General features: G+C 39.1%; 2 protein-coding genes across 3 annotated transcripts; both read right to left on the reverse strand.

Moving 5' to 3' along the window:
- Nucleotides 1–484: 484 nt before the first annotated feature.
- Nucleotides 485–16,300, reverse strand: LOC128030570 (uncharacterized). Of its 2 annotated transcripts, none has more exons than XM_052618302.1 (16): nt 15,516–16,300; nt 13,352–13,485; nt 13,032–13,176; nt 12,720–12,790; nt 12,194–12,312; nt 11,642–11,729; nt 11,080–11,228; nt 10,866–10,950; nt 10,489–10,610; nt 10,108–10,257; nt 3,533–9,896; nt 3,295–3,458; nt 2,864–2,997; nt 2,168–2,505; nt 1,993–2,071; nt 485–1,860 (listed from the first exon to the last, which is right to left on the reverse strand). In XM_052618302.1, exons 1-16 carry the CDS (start codon nt 15,601–15,603, stop codon nt 1,733–1,735), a joined length of 8,358 nt encoding a protein of 2,785 aa, XP_052474262.1. In that variant the 5' UTR covers nt 15,604–16,300; the 3' UTR covers nt 485–1,732. The 2 variants fall into 2 exon arrangements, with proteins under 2 accessions (XP_052474262.1, XP_052474261.1); XM_052618301.1 differs by having other exon boundaries at nt 2,864–3,000; nt 15,516–16,299.
- A 694-nt stretch (nt 16,301–16,994) lies between these two features.
- On the reverse strand, nt 16,995–20,317 carry LOC128030572 (leukocyte receptor cluster member 1 homolog). Its single transcript, XM_052618303.1, has 4 exons — nt 19,508–20,317; nt 19,027–19,218; nt 18,603–18,904; nt 16,995–17,592 (listed from the first exon to the last, which is right to left on the reverse strand). Exons 1-4 carry the CDS (start codon nt 19,637–19,639, stop codon nt 17,379–17,381), a joined length of 840 nt encoding a protein of 279 aa, XP_052474263.1. The 5' UTR covers nt 19,640–20,317; the 3' UTR covers nt 16,995–17,378.
- Between the last annotated feature and the right edge of the window lie 115 nt (nt 20,318–20,432).

The following is a 20,432-nucleotide window of genomic DNA, read 5'->3' on the forward strand; positions in this document are numbered from 1 at the left end:
GTTTAACTCTGGAGGAGATGGATGCATTAAACTAATATCAAAGGGATGAACATGGTTAAGAATTCAGTCTGTGCAAAGTTTGAACGAAACAGAAAATATATTTTTGGTTTCATGGCATAAAATAAATGCCGCAATTTTTGTATATATCTTTTTTTTCTGTAACTTTTTTTAATTTCAACTGGAAAATATAAGGTAAGGGTTACGTGTGACAAAGCCAATACTATTTAAATGATACTAACAATCTTTTAATAATTCATTGTTTTTAAATACTTTTGACCAACCTTTACTACTAAATTTCTGGTAGATATTAGGTCAAACTAAAATAAACATGGGATTTATGCTTCATGGTACAGTGTAAAGTATTATGGATTTCGCTAAGGAGTTCTACTTCATTTTATGCCAGTTAAAGCTGTATTGTGGAAAAATGCACTAAAATAATGTTAATACAAAACAATGTTAGTAAAGTAAAATGTTGAACAGAAAATATTATAAGACAGAACAATTTATTTTCAGCAAACAGTTCAATACATGTTTCACAGTTTCCATGTTATTTTCACTCCTTCAGCTTCTTACAGAATAATATGAATCCTCTAAATGAAACAGATGCTGAACGTGATGTAATGATCTGGACTACCTAAGAGTCAGACATTTGCATGAACGATAAGATAAAAAAACTTAAAATGAATAAATAAGTCAATTAGTAGTTATGTATGCTAATTTCTCTTTTTCCATGCCAAGCAATAATTACTGCTTCGAAATAAATAAAGGAAAAGCTAATGTCAAATACATTATTAGAAAATAACACCTGCGTAGAGACACATCCTATGACAACTAGATACAGACTGACATCTAGAAATAGCTAAATTAGAGAAAACATTTCAAAGTCTTTGTACCTATGCAAAGATATGTTTTTTAGGATTAAATGGAAAATAACATTAATAGAAAATAATTTGATACAAACTAAATATACAATATACATAAATTTCTGAAGTGACTTAAGCCAACAGACAAACATATATTAAAAATAAAAAACAAATGCAGAATAAATAAACAAGTAAAGAAATTAGATACAGAAATAAATAACATTTGCAATAAAAAATACAGTATTAAACATGACAGTTAGTTGCAGTTGTGTTTTTTCGTGCATTCTAAGAATACAATTAAAATAAATGTTTTCAAAATGAGTTTGCATTCTGTTGCAATTTAATATTTAGTTTGTACAAATGCTAAATGAGAACTGCACTGCTGTGATTTGGAAAAAGATGATTTTCTCCTCAACCACAAACTACAAGAACGTCTGACTGCAATGAGAACAAATTTACCGTGTTGATATTTCTAAGCTCACAACTAGACATGTACTGGTCAGAGAAAGTGCTCCCCTTCATTCAAAGGGAGTAAAATACAAACATACCTCAAGAAGCCATGAAAATAGAACAGTTAAGCTGGTACATAATAAGACTCCCATTGCATAGCCCAAAAGTACATGTCAGATTTTACATAACTCCAAGGATTTTGGCTGTTTGGAAGGAACTTTCTATGTGTGGATCAACCACTACAACTGCAGTGTGTAAAACCTGGACTGCCTCCAGCCTTTTGAAACGGGAGTCCTTCTTTTTCTTGCAGTTAAAAAAATAACCTCCAGGAGTCGTCATAGTTACCGATGACAATGGGGGCCACTCATTCACTCCAGGGGCATACATTCTGTCCAGGTGTTCATGGGAACTGTAGTATGTCACACTAAATGTGGGTCATTGGCAGGGCTCACTGTAAACCTTGATGATGAGCCGGAAGTTACTCCAGTTGGAGATCTTGCCTTCACTACATGGTCTTTACTTTTTGATGCCTTGTGGTTGCCTGATCCTGAAAAAAAAAGCCATTAATCAGAACGGAAGACAAAAAATGTGACATTAGAAGTTTGTACAATCATACGTTTTGCATTTGCTCTTTGCAAATGAAGCCAAAATGATCATATCTTCTGCTGAATACACTTACCAAAACCATCAGTGTTGGGGGGCTTTCCTTGGGGAGATGAACTATTAGATCCAGAGCTCAGTTCATTGGTTGGGGTTTCCTGGCAGATACAGAGAAGTAACAAACCAGATGATGTTTAAACATGTGAAATTGCAACTGAAGGCACTTTTCTGTATAAACAACACCCTTGACATACCTGATCAAAAAGATAGACTGTGACATCATCAAAAAATGACACATTCCTCCCACGGTCACGGTTCTCTTTGTCCACTTGTTCCTTTGGTGATTTCAGCAAGCTGCGCAAACCCACTCTCTTGTCAACATCTGTTTCTGTGACAACGATGACGCGCCTGGGAGACTCATCCTCCTGTTCCTCTTCATCATCTTCATCTGGATCGCTACCTGTTGAAGCAATCCTCCTCCTTCCCCCTCTGTGCTCTCCCCCTTCCCAGAATCCTCCTCCTTTGGCATTTGGTGAGAGAGGAAGAGAAAGAGCGAGCGGAGGGAGGGATAAAGAGAGACGGGCCAGCTTAGCTGAAACAAAATGATGGTACAGATGAAGAGATGAAAGATAAACATCAAAGAAAATGGTGTTATATGTGTGTGTGTATGTATATATATACATACATATATACAGATACAAAGAGAGAGAGAGAGAGAGAGAGATTATTATAAAAGTTTACATAACAATATATCAATTAAAAAAATACTGGCCATTTTTTTTCGGTTTGGTATTTCAACTAGCTATCAACCCCTCATAATGGTTCAGAGACTAATGTGATAAAAACGGGATAATTAGCCAAATCGTTCAATTAAAATAGAATAATCTTTCAAATATCAACTTTTTCAAGTTCTTTGGTTTTAATTTATGAGTGTTTTCAGTTCACAGTACCTTTCATAGCTTGATTTGCAGCTGGCAGTGAAGGTGTAACCTCAGGCTGTTCGAGCACAGTAATTCCTTCTGTCTTTGCTTCAGCAGGTTCACTCACAGACACAGAAGGAGAGGAGGGTGGGGTCTCCTCTTTACTGCTAAGATAAATCATTTACACTAAGATGAAGTCTGTTTATTATTTTTTTTTACCTTCTTTAACCAAGAAATGCATTCAGTTAAAATTGATTTAAAGGCAAAGACTGCGGTTACATTAAATGCCAAGATGACATCACCTTCTCTACAGTTCATATTTATTAAATTTAGAATATGATGGATATTTTATTATTACTCTTAAAATAGTATTAAATAGGTATATTATCTCTCTCTTAGAATATTGCTGTTTTATTCATCACTTCATCTATTTTCGTAGTATTTCTGGAGCATAACCACACCTCTCATTTTCTTGGAAATCTTTGTTTGCAACATTTTCTTCAGAGGACGAAGTGGTAGAGGCTCCCCAAGGGCGCTGAATCACACTGTCACTAACTGCAGACCCCCACAGGACATTGGCTTTAACATTTTCACTGAGAGAGTACTGGAGTCTTTCCTCACAAACCTAAAAAAAGACAAAGAGAATTTCAGAAATAGCAGAGCATCAATAGAGTACAGGTCATAGTAGTTTTTACTCACCTGCATCATCAGTCCATTTTTTGCCTGCATTTTTGAAAGAGACCTCTGCCCTTTGGAACCATCTGCAGAATTGCATGGTGAGAGAGATGTTGGCACGAGCTGCCCCGTTCTCTTTTCCACTGACTGCTGAGCTTCACCAGGGAAATTTGGAGAAATGTTTTCATATTGCTCTGACTGTTGCAAGACAACCGTGGTACTTTTCGATATCCCATCAACTTCCTCTTTTAGCTCTTCTCTCATCATCCCCTCTGCATCTGCTGAGTCATGATGATTTATTATTCCACCAGCACCACTAGTTCTTTGCTCTGGATTTCTCTTCAAAGATTCAAGCAGATCTAAGTTTCCTAAAAACAGATCTCCAAGGGTCTCTTCATCTCCAGAAATGCAGCACAGTTGCTCCAGTTTTTCAAAATCCTCTAGAGGCTCCTCATCCATGTCCTTCCACTCAGAGATCAACAACTCAGGGATGGAGTTCAGCGAACATTGGGAGAGAGGTGGATGGGCCACTTTCTTGAACAGGCTATTTTTGTCATCCACAGCCTTTGATTCTGGGTGAATGTGGTATTCTTTTACGAGAGATGTGTGCAGTTTTTCTCCCAGGTTTGCGGTGATACCTTTGCTGTGTGTGGTGGTACTGGTGGCAAGTTCTTCAAAAGACTGATCTAAACAGTTAACATCATCAGAAGAGTCAGACAGTTCCTCATGTCCTTTATTAGATGTTTGTTCTGCAGCACAGAACGGACTTGAACTGGTCTTGATTTCTATGTGGTGTACTGTATTCGGGAAAGTACTTGGGCCTTGGCACTTACCCACTCCTGCACATGGGGAAGCAGCACATTCAGAAAGCTCCATTGAAATTAGTGCAGGGGCTGAACACTGAACGCTGCTACTATGAATCTTACATGGCTCTGGATCAGTGCTAATGGTGAGATTTGGGCAAGATGGAGAATCTGATCTTCCTTTCTCAAAAAATACATCACTGATTGCGGCAGGACAGTCAACATTACGTCTAATAGTTTCTGTACTGAGACACTCTGGATACAGTGAAATGATATGAGAACTATCACCTAAGTCAGTGGTTGAGTTTGACATATCTATTGTGCAGGTTTGATGGCCTTCAAGTGCTGCAACCAACGTTTTGCTTGCTTCAGTTTTGGGTGTCCGTGTGGCTTCGGTTTGGTCCATTTGTACACTGTTATTATGAGTAGAAAGAGATTCTTGGTGACATTGTACAGGTTCCAACTCATCAGTAGAAGCATTTGTAATAGAAAATGAGGGAGAGTGAGTCATACAACCTCTTACACCCACTACGTTTTCGTGACTGTCAAACTCTTCATTATCTTTGTCCCCAAACAATTCACCTCCCACAAAATGTTGTAAACATGTCTGGATATCAATCACCACCTCAACAGGTCTGTGTTGTACAGGTGCCTCCAGTTCTGGGTTCTCCAGATTCTCAGCTTCCATCTTTATATTGCTAGAATAGCACTCTGGTGTTCTATTTTCCATGTCTGGATTTTCCATGTTCTCCTCTTGCTGAAAATCGAGCCTTTCTACAAGTGCCTGCTGAGTTCCCTTTGCCCCACTAGAAAGGATCTCATGTGGTGGATAATCAGGCCGTCCTAGCTTCTCATCATTAAATGCATCTTCACATATTCTCTGAGTAGAGGGATGTGACTCACTATCTGCAAGCTCATCATTTGCTTCAGATTCCCAAAATTCATGACTCACCATTAAATGTTCCTCCTCCCCCCAGGCCTTTTTTCCAAAATTTGGGAAGAGCTCTGATCCAAGCCCTGCTTCCGGTGTCTGAGCTTCAGCTGCAGCCCACTGGTCATTTTCTACAGGCCAAAGGTGAAGTTCTCCCTGCTTAAATGTTTGGCAGCTGAATTCCTCTCTCACATTTACCTCCGTACTGTAATCTTCCTCAAGGGCACTCCACAACTCCTTCTGTTTCAGTTCAAGACCCACTGAGGCACCTCTGCTGAATTCATCAGAATGTTCATCTTTTGAGATCTCCATACTGCTGGCATTCTCATCTGCAGCACTTTGGGGGGATTCCTTGACAGTGAAGCAGAGCTCCCCTACAGCTAGCTGACTCTCAGACCTCTCCTTTGCCTGTTGATCCTCACACTCTTCTAAATATGAGAGGTTTCTCAAGCCTAGTTCATTTGCATCTGCATCTTGGATATCAAGCTTACCCTTCTCTTCTACTGTAGATTGTTCAGCTTTTGTCTCAGACCAGATGAATTGGTTCAAGCCGCATTTGGTGTCATCATTGCTGAGCTCTGTGTTTATATCAGGGCTGGTGATGCATTTTGAATAATCAGATTGAAAGCTGTAAAACCGTGATAACCTGGATTTACTTTTGTCTGATGACTGTTCATCAATTGGGAATTCAGGTGATGTACAACGTTCCTCTTTATTTTCCGCTGTTTGCAAATATGAACAATGTTCGATGAGTTGTTCTTGACAAACTGGTCCAGAAATGGGTTTTTGAGGCTCTGAGACCATGTCAGTGAGCAGTCTGGGATCTGTAGCACCTGAATCGTGAAGCATTCTTTCTTTCGAAAGTGTGTGAGACATGAACAGCTCAGTATTTTTAACTAAAGAGGAGTTTTGGATGTTAAGGTAGCCATTGCTGAATGGAACGCCCTTATTTGACTCACCCTGTCCATTGGAGAAAAACCTGGCAATAAACTCAGCATTGCATTCACTCTGAGAATCTCCTGAAATGACAACACCTTGTTTGAAACCCTTCTCTACATCAGCTCTCTCATTCAAACCCCACAATCCCTGCATATCTTGTTTCATCTCCACTTCCTTTTCTAAATTCTCCAGTAGTCCTTCATCCTCAACCTTTTCCTCAATTCCCATCAATATTCCTCGTTCTCCTGTTTGAACGCTACCTGGACGAGAAGGGCCAAGTACATCGTTGCCTCTTCTGCTTAAACCCTCTCCACCATCCCAGTCACTGTCAGAGAAGTAAGCTGAATCCCGATGTGGTGTTTCAGTTCCCAGGGCTCTCCATCCACTGTTTCCTCCACCCAACCAGGAATCTCCCGGTGTGAGGCAGTCTAGTGAACTAGAGGTCAAAGGTGACAATACAGAATCTGTGGGGGTCATGGTGGAAAGTGACTGATCAGAGTTGGGTTCATGCACCATAGGCGAATAGAATGCATCTGTGCTTGATTCATTCAAGGAGAATGAAGAGTCACTTGGAAGTATTGGCTCTTTTTCCATTTTCACGTCTTGATCATGACACCCAGTCCTTGAACTGGTGTCCTTGTCAGGCAAATCGGTTTGTTCAAGGGATTTAGAGGATGTCTCCATTAGCAAATTGGCTGTGGGACAGTCTTGACTCACATCTGAACTGTATTCCCTCTCCTTTGTAGAGCTTGGGTCACCTGCTGAATTACTGTTTTGTGAAGGATCAAGGAAAGTTGATAAATTTGGCCTCTGGTTTAGACTTTCTGGCAGTTTCTTACTGTGTACATTTTCAAATGTTGCATTTGATGTCATCACCTCAATTTCAGTTGAAACACTGTGAATGTTTTTCTGTGTAAGTTCTTTTGGCTGAATAAACATGCTCTTCAAATAATTTCCATCTACACTTCCAATTTGTGTATCATCAGTGATTTGATTTTTGTCACAACTCAGTGTACCATTAACATTATGCATATTTCTGGGTTCTACTGGACCATCACTTACACAGTCATGCTGATCGTGAGACACTTGAGAATTCTGGTTCTCTTTTATAGTGGGAGATATCTGCTCCAATAGAGGGCCATTTTTAGGCAGTACTTCTGAGGGAGAAAAATCATTAAGGGGATGTTTCTCTAGCTCCATTTCAGGTGAAAGGTGACTGACTGGAGTTAAGTTCTGAGCTGATTCAAGATTTTGTAAATCAGATGCAATGTGAAGTACTGGAATTTCTGGACGCATAGCAACTTTTATTTCACTCCTTTTCGCCCGCTTGGTGACTTGAGCATAAATTGCTTCTTTTGTGTCACCTGGCGGCTTTCCTGCTCTTGCTCTTTCTGATTCAAACTGTATTGTCTGAGACAATTCTGGGTCAATGCATATTGACTCATACTCAGGAGACAATGGAGTAGGTGATACACTTTCTTCCTTTTGGCGTTGCCTTGTAATAATTTCAGTCAGAAATGTTTCAGCAGATTGAATCTCCTTCAGAAATTCCTCTCTCGTCATTTCCCCTTTCTTCGGCTCCGTTTCATCACTCTCAATGGATATTTCAGAGAGCCCGAAATGAGACTTCTTCATCCCTGATGAAAAAGCCTCCTCAGCTTCTGCATACACTGACAAATCTGAGGGATGTGCAAAAGGATGAGGAGTAGTTCCAAATCTGGAAACCGGGGTGCCACCTTCGCCATCATATGCATCCTCACAATCTGACACAGATGTCTCAATCTCTGTAAGGAACAAATCTCTCTTTTTGGTACTGCCTTCATAACCAGGCAGGGAGTCTTTGTCTGAGGCCCAAACCTGTGTGGATGAGTCGAGTTCTGAGAGAAGAGACTGGGATCTCTGCATTCCTTTGTCTTTCCTTCCATCACTTTCTTGTTCCCATAAGCTTTCTCCATCTTTCATGTTCACAGGGTCATTGGAGATCTCAGTCAGAAACAAATGTATGGGAGATTTCCTAGCGGCTGCAACTCGCTCACGTTGCATGACTGCGTCTTCCCTCCATAGGGCCGGCAGGATGGTTGCGAGGCGGGATTGTGTTCGCTTCATTCCCCTTGAGAAAAGCTCAGCAGTAGCTGGATCGGGTTCATCAGCCAGGTTGGTGTGCTGAATGTTTGTGCCACTGCTGGATCTATGCGGTGACATGAAAGGTGAATTGTCATCATCATCTTCATAGTCCTTTGAGAGCTCTGGACTAGAGGATGATGTTCTCTCAATTTTTGGAATTGTGGATTGGGATCTAGTCATTCTGGAGCAGGACTCATTGTCTGTAGTGTATGTCTCTGAACCATCTCTTGAATTATACAAAGACTGAGACCGTGTCATGCCTCTGTCAGCATGTCTCTCATCAGTATGGTTACAGCTTAGTGGGTCTCTTTGTAAGTGCATCACATTGTATCTGGAATATGTCTCTGAAGAGTACCTTTGACCCTTTTGGAGTCTATAGTGGGGAGGGAGAGGTGGAGGACAGGTCTGAGGTGGGAGGAACAAGGAGTGACTGCCAGAAGATGGTGGAATAGAAGGAGAGAGTGATGGAGATGGGGGCAGTGTCTGATGAGTGCGGTTTAAGCTCAGATGGTCAAAATTGACTTTTGACAGTGAACTTATTAGTAAAGAATCAGAGGTCTCAACTTTGCCTGTCGGGAACGAGGATCCAGGGTAGATGTCTAACCCGTATGTTCTTGCGTAACCTAGTGGAGGAACAGGCAGGGGACGTGAGTGTGGATGGCTACCAGAGGACATAGACATTGAACGAGGTTTAGGCGGGAGAATGGGTGCTTGAGGACCAAATGACTTTTGGTTTGCTTCTCCAATGTTTATAACAGCGTAATCCGTCACTCGGTTACAGTTCTCCTTACTAAACTCAACCAAGCCAGTGTTTGGAACCATAAGCTTTACCTCACTGGATCTGACAGTCTGAGAGGTGCCTCTCATAAAGCCATCTTGCTGATTGAAAGCTGGCCTGTCTTTTCCAGTAGTCCCTGTTTGAAGCTCGACCAGCTCCAGATCTCCAGAACACACCTTTTTTTTTTTAAAAGAGCACCCTTTTCCTAGACTAGGGGACTTATCCTGGGGAGTATGCTCTTCCAGGCGAATGTAATACTCGCTGGCCAGTGAAGGGCTGCGGGCACTGATCACAGGGACGACGGTCGGTGTGTCCAAGGTTTGTCTGTGGCCAGAATTGGGTGTCGGTATTGGTTGAGGAGGAGGAAGTGGTTTGTAACCTCTCCTGCCATGGGCCCTTTCCCAGAAGTATTCAAAGTTTAACCCTTTGCTGGTCTCTGTTACAGTAAGAATGTCATCTAGCTCAGATGTTGGAGAGATCATATTGTCCACAGGGTCCAAAAGTGGAAAAGAGTTTCCGTTTTCTCTGAGGCAGCCATCCTCCCTCCCATACTCTCTCTCCCTCAGAAGTTTGTGTGCGGCTGACTGAAAAGCTGGGGGCCGGAGGGCATCCCAACGTCTTTCAAACGACTCATCACTCTCTCCTCTCCTTCCTTCTCCACTGTCTTCCTCATAATCCTCCTCATCATCATCCCTTCTAGCACACTTACGACTTCCTTGTTCTGCAGCAAGGAGAGAGGAGAGAAGGAGGAAGACTTTGTTGACCGTTGGCCGCTGGGATGGGGGTAGCCAGCAAGACTGCATGACCTCGTACCTAATGAAACATGCAAAAATAGTTCACATATTAGTATGTGACATTAAATACTACATATTTTACTTTATTTAGATTACATTCACTTTTCTCTCATTTTATTCTTTTATTCTCATTTTTTAGTGCAGTAAGACAAAATACACTCACTGAATTCTATTTCTGCATCTGCTTGCAGATAGTGTTTTATCTAATTAAAGCCATTAAAAATACTGACCAATAGTCTGCATGACCGAGTTTGAGGCGAGGTTGAGCCAGAGTGATCTGTCGTTCCCTGATAACAAAGGTGAGAACCTCATCGTCGCTCAGGTGTCTGTGCGGCTGAGCCCCAAATTCAAACAGCTCCCATATCACAACACCCAGTGACCTGTCAGTTGTCACATGAAGGGAAAAAAGTGGTGGAAGTTTAGAAAAAAAATAAAAATTCAGGAAATGAAACAAGTTGACTCCTCAGAATATAAAGTCAAAATATTATTTATGTTTTTATAATAATAATAAAAAAGCTAACTCCATTACTGTTATTTTTTATTTATGTGCTATTATTGGTCTTTCCATTTAAATTTCCATTATAAATATATTTGTCTATAATTTTCCATACCACACATTGCTGGTTTTGGTTTGATCAGTGACAATCAGATTCCCACGAAACTCCTCCAGAAGTTCAGGGGCAATCCAGCGGAGAGGTATCCACAGTTTGTCTGGTGTTAGATAGTAATCCTCCTGTTTGTGTAAAATATGGAAAACCACATTATCAAAGTTCCTAGTAAAGAGGCTAAGCTGCTCTAAAACCATTATGCATCTATATGCTGATTATGCAATATGAAATATTTGTTTTTAATACTGACAAATCATTTTCTATAGTGTACAGAAAAAATAAATTCTATACTATAAGAAACCCTAAGATACCGACTGATTGAGGTCCTGTTCTGTAAAATCTATGTGAAGTGGAATGACGTTTAGTAATTGTTTAAGTACCTTATATTGATTATGCGAGAGGCCATAGTCTCCAATCCGAACAGTGAGATCTGAAGTGAGGAGACAGTTCCTCAGTGCCAAATCACTGGAGAACACACAGACAAACAAAGAATAGTATCAACATTTTTTGATCAAGCATTTTTTACAAATGCTTTATATCTGTCAGTCACGTGATCCTGAACAGTTTTAAAGTTAAAGATTTCCTCAGTCTTACCTGTGAATGTAATTGTTCTCATGGAGATGCAAGAGTCCTGAGGTGATCTCATATGCCATTCGTTGTAAGGTCAAGAGGTCTCTGTTTAACAGGTCAGGGGTCATCCCATCAGACTTCCTCTGAGCTCTTAAATACCTCTTCAGGTCACCCTGTGGATAAAGACACGAAAATTGAAAATCCAGAAAATTAATTGATACCTATTTTCATAGGATCAAATTTATAATTAAAAGCACTAAGACAATTTATGATTTCATAATACACTGATTTATTTACATTTTGTTCAGTCTAATGAGTACACAATGGGCCTTGTTAATGAAACATGCAGAATACTTTTGCAAAAAAGAAAAGAAAAAACACATTCACTATATAATCCAATACATCATGAATCCATTCTTGCATAAATTGCTTCACTGAACAGAATTTGCAGTAATTCATGAATACATCATTAGCTGTATTTCCCTGAACTACCGATAACAGACAAACACATCATCCAAGGCATTAATTGTTTTCTCTTAAAAAAATGATCTAAAATCGGTTTCAATGTCCAAATCTTGGTTCTCACCAGTTGACAAAACTCCATGACCAGGAGGAAAGGAACGCTCTCACTACATTGGCCCAAACACTGCAGTATATTTGGATGCTGCAGGCTTCTGTGAGATGAGAAAAACAAATCGATTAATATTAGCTGTGATGTCAAAGTTCTTGTAAACATAAGTTTTAAAGGGTTAGAGGGAGAAGAGAAATTGAGATTGCAAATGTAATTAAAATAAAACTTTGGTCTAATAAATAGATCTATAATTTTTTTTAGCATTCCCAGGGGCATCTGGGCCCAAACACATCATGTGTTTATGTATTCATGCCCAGCGTTCAAATGAAACCTTCCTAGCCAACACAAGCCATTGTAATGCAAATAAACGAGCACAAAAATAAGGTAATCCAATGCTTGAATGAGCAATCTGATTGATCAATAAGTGGCAAATAATAGCCTCAATAGAAAGCAGCAGAAATCTTCATTTCATTTTCACTACTATAATTTAAAAAAAGCATGGACTAACTAGGAATTACAACAATCAGCAAGACATGATGCCAGGCAGAGCGACCCAGTCTTTCTGACCTGTATGGCTCGGACTCTGCCAGGAACTTCCTCTGCTCCAGAGGACTAGCACTGATTCTCAGCTCCTTCACCACAGCCTGATAGGAGCTGTAGTCACACAGCACTTCAGCCAATATCACCTACCAGAGACAGATCAAACAGTTATACCAGAGAAAAAAAAGTTTACTATGCTATATCTGTACAAATGAAAAAGACGAAAAGAAAGAGAAAGTCATAAAAATCACATTTTAAGTGTAATATTTAATAATAATAATACTTGCTTGAGTAGAATGATCAATTTCACCAATATTTACACTCTGAGACACTGATTCAGAAACATCAGTTTCAAGTGCATATACATAATATACACTTTATAAATTACTTTCTTCCAGTTTTATTATTACCTGAAACAGCCTACATAAAGGGGTATGTAAAGAAATTATAATATGACACCTTTACAAATTCTTGGGAACCCCCACCAACATAGGTTTCCATTAGTGTTAGTTACAATTCAAGCTGTTCCTGAGATTAGAAATCTTTTGTTTACCTTCCCAAACCAGCCATTTCCAATCTCTTGCAGGTAGTTGAGAGAGTGCCTTCGGAAACATTGGGAGGTGTCTGTGGGTTTCAATAAGACTGTGTTAAAGAGAGTTATAATATATATATATATATATATATATATATATATATATATATATATATATATATATATATATATATATATATATATATATATATATATATATATATATATATATATATATATATGTATATATAACTGTACATTGACAGTTTACTTGTCACTTATGAACATGTTATGGAGTTCGATGTGCATATTGCCCTTAGTAAATGGGTTTACCTGTGCCATTCGGTAGAATTGAGCAGTTCTTATCCCGCAGTGGAAGAGTGTAGACCTCCGGCAGTGATGGACAGGAGGACAAACTGTCCTCAGGAACAGGGCTGGATGCCCCAGAGCATTCTTCCCCTTCAGCATTATCAAACTCCTGAAAGAGAAAGGTGGAGGAGGGAATATATATAAAAAAGAAGATATTTAACCACCATCAGATGAACAAGAAAACATATGTTTCATGCTGATTCATATTATTATTAGTAACACCCACGTTATGCAAAATTCACATACACCTACATGTAAAAAATACACACACTAAAGGGACTTACATTGAATCCCACACCTCCTCTCTTACAGCAAAGGCAGGTGAGAAGCAACAGAACAAATGAGACCAGCCCAGAGCAGGAGATGAGAATAATCACATAAGGGGGAGGAGAGAGAGAGCTGTCCCGGGACAGAGAGACTGAGGGGGAAAAAAAGAGGGCAGAGTTTTACATATGCAGTCTTAAAAATATTAAGGGATAGATAGATAGATAGATAGATAGATAGATAGATAGATAGATAGATAGATAGATAGATAGATAGATAGATAGATAGATAGATAGATAGATAGATAGATAGATAGATAGATAGATAGATAGATAGATAGATAGATAGATAGATAGATAGAGTTAAAGCTAACTTGTAAATATTCCTAACAGGGAAAATCTGAAAAGGGCAGCGTTACATTCAGAACATAGCACAGGAATCCAATGAAGTGTTTTCATTGCACAAGGGGAGAAAGTACAGAGAAAAGCAGAGGAACTCATAATAGATCACCTTCAGAATGGGTTTCGGGAGGGGTTTGAGAGTTAAAGTTTAAGGGAAGCAAAGGAGATAAACCAGAGAGTCATCATACAAGACATTTCTTGTACTCGTCACTATTGAAGAAGAAGGGAAGGTTTTTGGAGTTTTGTTTGGGGGTAGGGCCTTTTTTAAGGGAAGGGACTGGATTATTGAAAAAGATTCTTGTTTCTGCAGGGTTGCTGGGTCAAAAGGAAAGGTGCCATACTTGATTTTGTACCTCAATTGGGCCATTTGTTTTAGGAGAGCCATCTGTGGAGAAGAGAAGGTGGGGAGGAGGGCAAGGAGGTTAAATTCCTTTGGCATTATGATTGCTAAGACAATCCACTACTAAAATGTATTCAATTGATTTGAAACCTCATTGTTTATTGATCAATGTTAGCACACATGCCATTGCTAGAGAATCTTCACCTCCCTTTTATTTAGCTTTTATTAGCTTTTATCATTTGCAATAATTAATGTAACTTCTAGAGGCCATGGGTCATGGTTTTCCTAAAATAGCATAGGCACCGCAAAGACATTTTTGGACACATAAGGACTGACAGCAAGGACCTAGTTGAAGCTGGGCAAGGCTGTTTAAAAAGAGTCACAAGCAGTCATTATGGTCTGTTGTGTGAAAACGGTGCAGGTCATTTGAGGATGTGCCCATTTAAACCTATAGAAGGTATTTTCAGGAAAATTACATATACATTACATATACATTATATAATATTAATAATTATAATACATAATTTGGATTTTTACATTTATTATTTTCAAATTTAAATATAAAGCTTTATAATTTCAAAATATCAAATGATGTCGGAACACTCGAACGTTATTTGTGTTGCTAAAGATCTGGCTAGTAGTAAAAAAAAAAAAAAAGTTAAAAGCGTAAATGAATACTAAAAATCACAACTACAAACGCCACGTTTGCAATTAATAGACACGCGTTTTGATTTCAAGAATCACCCTGCGGAATTAGTCTACTTTATCTATATGGAAATGCATAGGCTACTGAGCAGGTAGCAGTGAAAATAAATGAAGGGTAATATTATTCATCTGATAACCTTTTATTGTTCGAGGGACAGTGGCCAGAGTTTGGCAGACACGGACCTGTGCGCAGTTCCCTTCTTTGACCATATGGTTATCCATACTGCATACGAAAACACACAAATAAACACACGGGCCTGTTGGCACATTGTGTTCACGCTACTGCTAAAATAACGCGCGGAATAAAACATCCGACATAATAAAACGCCGCGTATGATGCAGATCTGCGAACAGCTAAAATAGGGACAAACAGGAAAAATTGCGTTATGTACAAACTATGATTTACCCCAGCCCCATAGGTAAAATAACATAGAGGAGAGATGTTTTTAGGCCCACAATGTAGAATCAAACATGCGTACCAGAATACCAGCCAGACACCTATTATTATCATCATCAGTGCGGGATCTACTGGGCTCAATATATAGTGCCAACATGAAACTAGATCTAATAGATATTATTTAATTATGATATAATAATTAGCGTCGCCACACATGATTCACCCCATCCAGACATATAAAATATTTTAATCAGACTGTCACATTATGCCTTTTTCATATAGCGTCTCATCGCCGCCTCCCCCCGAGCGCATCAATAACGCCGTCTAAACGACACGCTCACCTTCCTTCTGCGGGGCTCCCAGTGCTCTCTCCGGGTTGAAGTACGACATTAGCCCAAGCAGAACAATCACCCAGCACTGCAGTGACATAGTCGCGCGGTCCACGGAACCACCATCCGAGCGACGCGGTCAACGTTCCCCGCCGCGCGTCTGGCTCCCCACTAATAAAGAAGCGTCTCCTTGTTGTGCAAAGACGATGCTCTCGATTAATCCGCAATTAAACACGGTGTACACGCTCTTTTGTGTCAGCTTAATCCCGCGATCCGCATCCTCACCAGCGCGCTGTTACTACTATTCCATGCTCATCGAGTCCCATCGGTGGAAAACGGGTAGAAAATACCAATGAAGTCATTCTATTGGTTCTATATCCGATCCTATATAGTGTGTCAGTATCATGTGAGTGGTCCAGCTATGTTTTCTTCCAAGAAACCCCTCTACGTCAGACGCAACCGAGCTTGCGCTATGATCCCTGTGGAGCTGCGCGCGCCTCGCGGCGATTTTCGTAGGTAGACGTTGCCTCGCAATCGAACGATTACACCATGCTTTTCACTCAGGTACCTGCTGTGTGCCAACAAAAGCGTTTGTTTGTGAGACTGGAGAGAACGACAACGCCCCCGTGTCTTTGCTTTGGGTATCATTGCATCAAAATCCCCCTAAATTTTGCTTTGGCTATCACTGCATCAAAACCCCCCTAAATCGGACCACCTCCACGGAGCGATGACATGATCCGTTTGGGAGGACAAGTACACGGAGCGCGCAGTTGAAGCCTTCCAGTTAATGACATGCAAATCTCTGTCTGTATCTGGAAAAGGCCAAATATTTTCACCAGAAACGTCAATGGGGCCTTAAATACAATTAAATGCCTTAAATACCAACTACTTTTATAATCTCATCCTCCAAGCAGTCGTTTTTATACTTTTTTTTTTTTTTTTTTACAAAAACATATTAGCTTGGAATGAAAACAGTGCATGTGAATTAATTCACAAAATTAATTATTGCACTTTATAATAAGAACCACCAAGGATAAACAATAGCACCAAATGGCATAACAAGTATTTCTAGTGTCAGCTTTAGATGGCATTTCCACAATATGTGACTGATACATATTGCACAAAAATGTATATTCTGCTTAATAGTCTATACATCTTTTCTTCACTGTACTTAGCGCCACCACACATATGTGACATTTTTACAAATACATATCATTGTGGTATAATCTCAGATAAACCTGCCTCTAAACTGTCACATAAAAACTTAATTTCATCGCTTCACATCAGAGCTGGTCGATTGATGTTTTAATGCCATGCTAGCTTCCCTGGATACTAATGTAACAACGAACAAACTGAAACAGTATAAAATAGTGATTTTTAAAAACCTATATCAAGGTTTCAAAGTTTGCTTTAGATAAAAACTCTAAAAGGACATTTTGCTGCTTATCCCAGCAATGTGATAATGGGGTATAATGAAGTCTTTACACAAGAGAGGAACAAAATAGTTTATGGACTCCAATTTCAGCAGCAGAAAGAAAATGTTCTTTGTCTCAGAATAATGGCTTAATGACATTTTAATGCTGATGCCTTAGAATTGTTCAGGAAAACTTTAATATCCTACAAATCATAAGATCACATTTTTATAATCACTCTTTTGCTGTGAGCACAAACAAAAAGGAGGATTTCTTGTTTGACCTTTTTTTCCAAGACATCTGACGCCAATAAAAGTGTTGCAGAGGCCAGATCGATGGCTTTTAGGTACAGTAGTAATCAGTCATTTTAAATGCTCTTCACACTTTGCATGTGGCTAATTTCTTGTCCGACCACAAAACAGTTCTGCAGTTTCTAGACTTATTGAATCAATCACTTTATAAGCTAATAAAAGCCATACTGATCTCGATCTCTCCTTTGCCTTTTCCGTGCCAATTCAGGAAAGTAAGCACTGTTGTATGGTCTGTCTCTATCCCCCATCTCTCGCTCTTGCTCTTTTTCTTTCCCGCCTCCGCTCCTCTGATCCAGTAAAGCCTGTGTCCTTTTCTTCTCCTCCGCTTCTCTCTGCAGTCGTTCAGCCCGTAATCTCTCAACTGAACTGTCATGAGAGGAAGAGAAATCATTTTAGGATGAAAAGGTTGACAAATGTACACAAGTTACTATTGCATTGGGCATCTACTCATGCATGTCTGAACATGTTTGCAAGGGGAACAATACTCCGAGTGTAGTTTATATAATACTTTTGCACTTGTTTGTAATTCTAGACTGCATTACACAACAGAAAAAGTGTTTAAGTTATTTAAACCTGACATCAGGAAGATATCTGAAGGCAAAACCATACCAATTATAAATGCATACATTTAAAAGATTTGCATCAGCAAGATTTATACTTTTACTCAGCAAGAATGCATTAAATTCAATTGAAAGTAAAGATATTCATATTGTTAAAACACTTCTATAAAAAAAAAAACAAATGCTGTTCCTTTGATTCATGAACTAATCCTGCAAAAAATGTATGATAGTTTCCACAAAAATATTAAGCAGCACAACTGTTTTCAACATTTATACTTAAAAAAAAAAAATTCTGTCTTCATTATGATAGGTCAGTAGACAGGAAACAAAGTGGGAGAGAGAGAGGTGAAGGGGATCAGGAAAGAGCCACGAGTCGGGACTCATACTCAGGATGCCCAAAGCGCAACAGCGTTATATGTAGGCACAATGCCCACAAGATTATTTGCGCCAGCAAAAAAAAAATTCTTAAGCATAAAATCAGTATATTAGAATAGTGTCTAAAGAATCATGTGACACTGAAGACTGGTGGCTGCTGAAAATTCAGCTTTACCATAATAGTAATAAATTACATTTTGAAATATACATATAAAAAAAGTTAAAGTTATCAAATATATACAGCTTTGTTGAGCAGAAGAGACTTTTTTTCACCTGTACATAAACATCAAATTCTTACTGATTGCAAATAATCATGGTCACATGTTCACTTTCAAGAAACCACTCAGTGAATGTTCTGACATCTGAAGTAAGACTAAATTGTTGTGTAGCCAGGGAAGAGGCTCTAGCGGCATTGACAGAAATAGAAAATTTATTTCACACCTCTCTCCACTCCTCTTCTCTCCTCTGTATTTCTTCTCCTTGTTCTTATGCTTTCTCTCCTTCCCGTGCTTCACTGCCAGTGATTTCTTCATTTCTTTAAGAGGATCCAAACTGTCTTTTAGCTTCCTGTCTTTCTTTTCTTTCTCCTCTTCAGTTATGGTTCTTGGCTTGTTGTTGCCTTTCTCTTTCTTTTCTTTATCTTCTTCTTGTTCTTTTCCACATTTCATGTACCAGGGAGTTGCTTCTGTTCCAGGAGCTGGACCTAGAGACACTAAAAGACCAATAGCACGTTCCTGCTTCTCCTAAAACCAAATATCACAAACCTAATTACAATTTTGAACCATCTATGTGCAATATACAAAAAGATAAATGTCAAATCTTAAAATTGTAGGTAAGGATGCGTTTTGGTGTCTTTTTGTCACACCTTCTCTTCCTTCTTCTCTTTGAGGTATTCTGCATTTCCTTTCTTTTCAGAGGAGTCCTCTAGAGGAAACAGATTTAGGTGTTCTATCTCTCGGGCTCCTCGGCTTGCCTCTGCCGTCTCTCCATCCTCTGTTCCTTTCCCTGTCTGCTGAAGGGCTGCTTGAGATTTCTTTCTCAAATATTCGGTTCGAGCCTGAGGGATCATGTGAAAGATAGATATTTCAGAAATCAACACTCAGCTCAAAATTCAAGTTGATAAGGTGACATTTAGATATCGTAGACACAATACACATTTTTAAGCGTGCATTCCATTTATTTCACATGCGATGCAAACAAAGACAAAATACACATTTTATTTATTTTAAAGTAATGCTGTGAGGTCAAATTCGACACGTCATGTCGGGGTCACTGAGTACAGGAGGGGATGAGAATGTAGTAAATGAACTAGAAACAATGGAAGGATGCTGGGTTGCTATGGTTACCTCTTGCTCTGCGCGTTCCACTCGCCGCTGAATCTCGCGTTGTTCCTCTGCTGCTTGAGCCTCGTCGCGGCGCACGCGCGCAATGTTGTCCTTATTGCGCACATGCCAGCTCTTTTTGGGCAAAATGTTCATTATGTAATACTTAAGAGAGCAGTGAAGCAGACAAATGTAGTTCTAGTCTCGTAGCAAGTTCGTCAGACCACATACAAGATCCAATAAATGAGGCAACAGTTTAGTTTAAATGGCACGAAACAGACTCGTAGACTTACTACGCAAGGAACTTTAAACTCGCCAATGAATCCCTTAGTAAATTTAAATCGGTTTCATCCATACTGAATATTCACAGCAAAACAGCTTTCGAAAAAAAATATACCAACTCGACGGTACGGGGAAAAAAAGCTTTGGAAATACCGGAAGTTGCCGTGGCGCCCTTTGTGACGCAGTGAAAAGTCATGTTCTACATGTAGGCTACCACACGAGGGCGCGACTAAAACCCTCAACGACAGCCTTTTGTTTGCCGGGGAAACGATTTTCATAATTTATGTAATACTTTAATATATTATAACGCTCACAAATTTAAACTGATGTATTTTAATTATTCCTCTTTGAAAATGCTGTAAAGAATGAACAACAAAATATGAAGTAATGGTCTTTTACTTTTTGTGTTATGGTTTAATGGTTAACAAAGCCTTCAATAAATAAATATTACTTTATGCTTAAGTAGGTGCATAGTGTACATTATGCATCACAGAAGTAAAAAAATATTTAATAGGTACACTGGCTCATGAACATTTATTTATTTCAATAAAGAAGACTGTTACAACGCTACACAAGGTTACATTATATTGATCAAATATACAGTAAAAAAATGAAATATATATATATATATATATATATATATATATATATATATATATATATATAT

Source organism: Carassius gibelio, chromosome A16 (assembly GCF_023724105.1).
Source record: "Carassius gibelio isolate Cgi1373 ecotype wild population from Czech Republic chromosome A16, carGib1.2-hapl.c, whole genome shotgun sequence".
NCBI lineage: Eukaryota > Metazoa > Chordata > Actinopteri > Cypriniformes > Cyprinidae > Carassius > Carassius gibelio.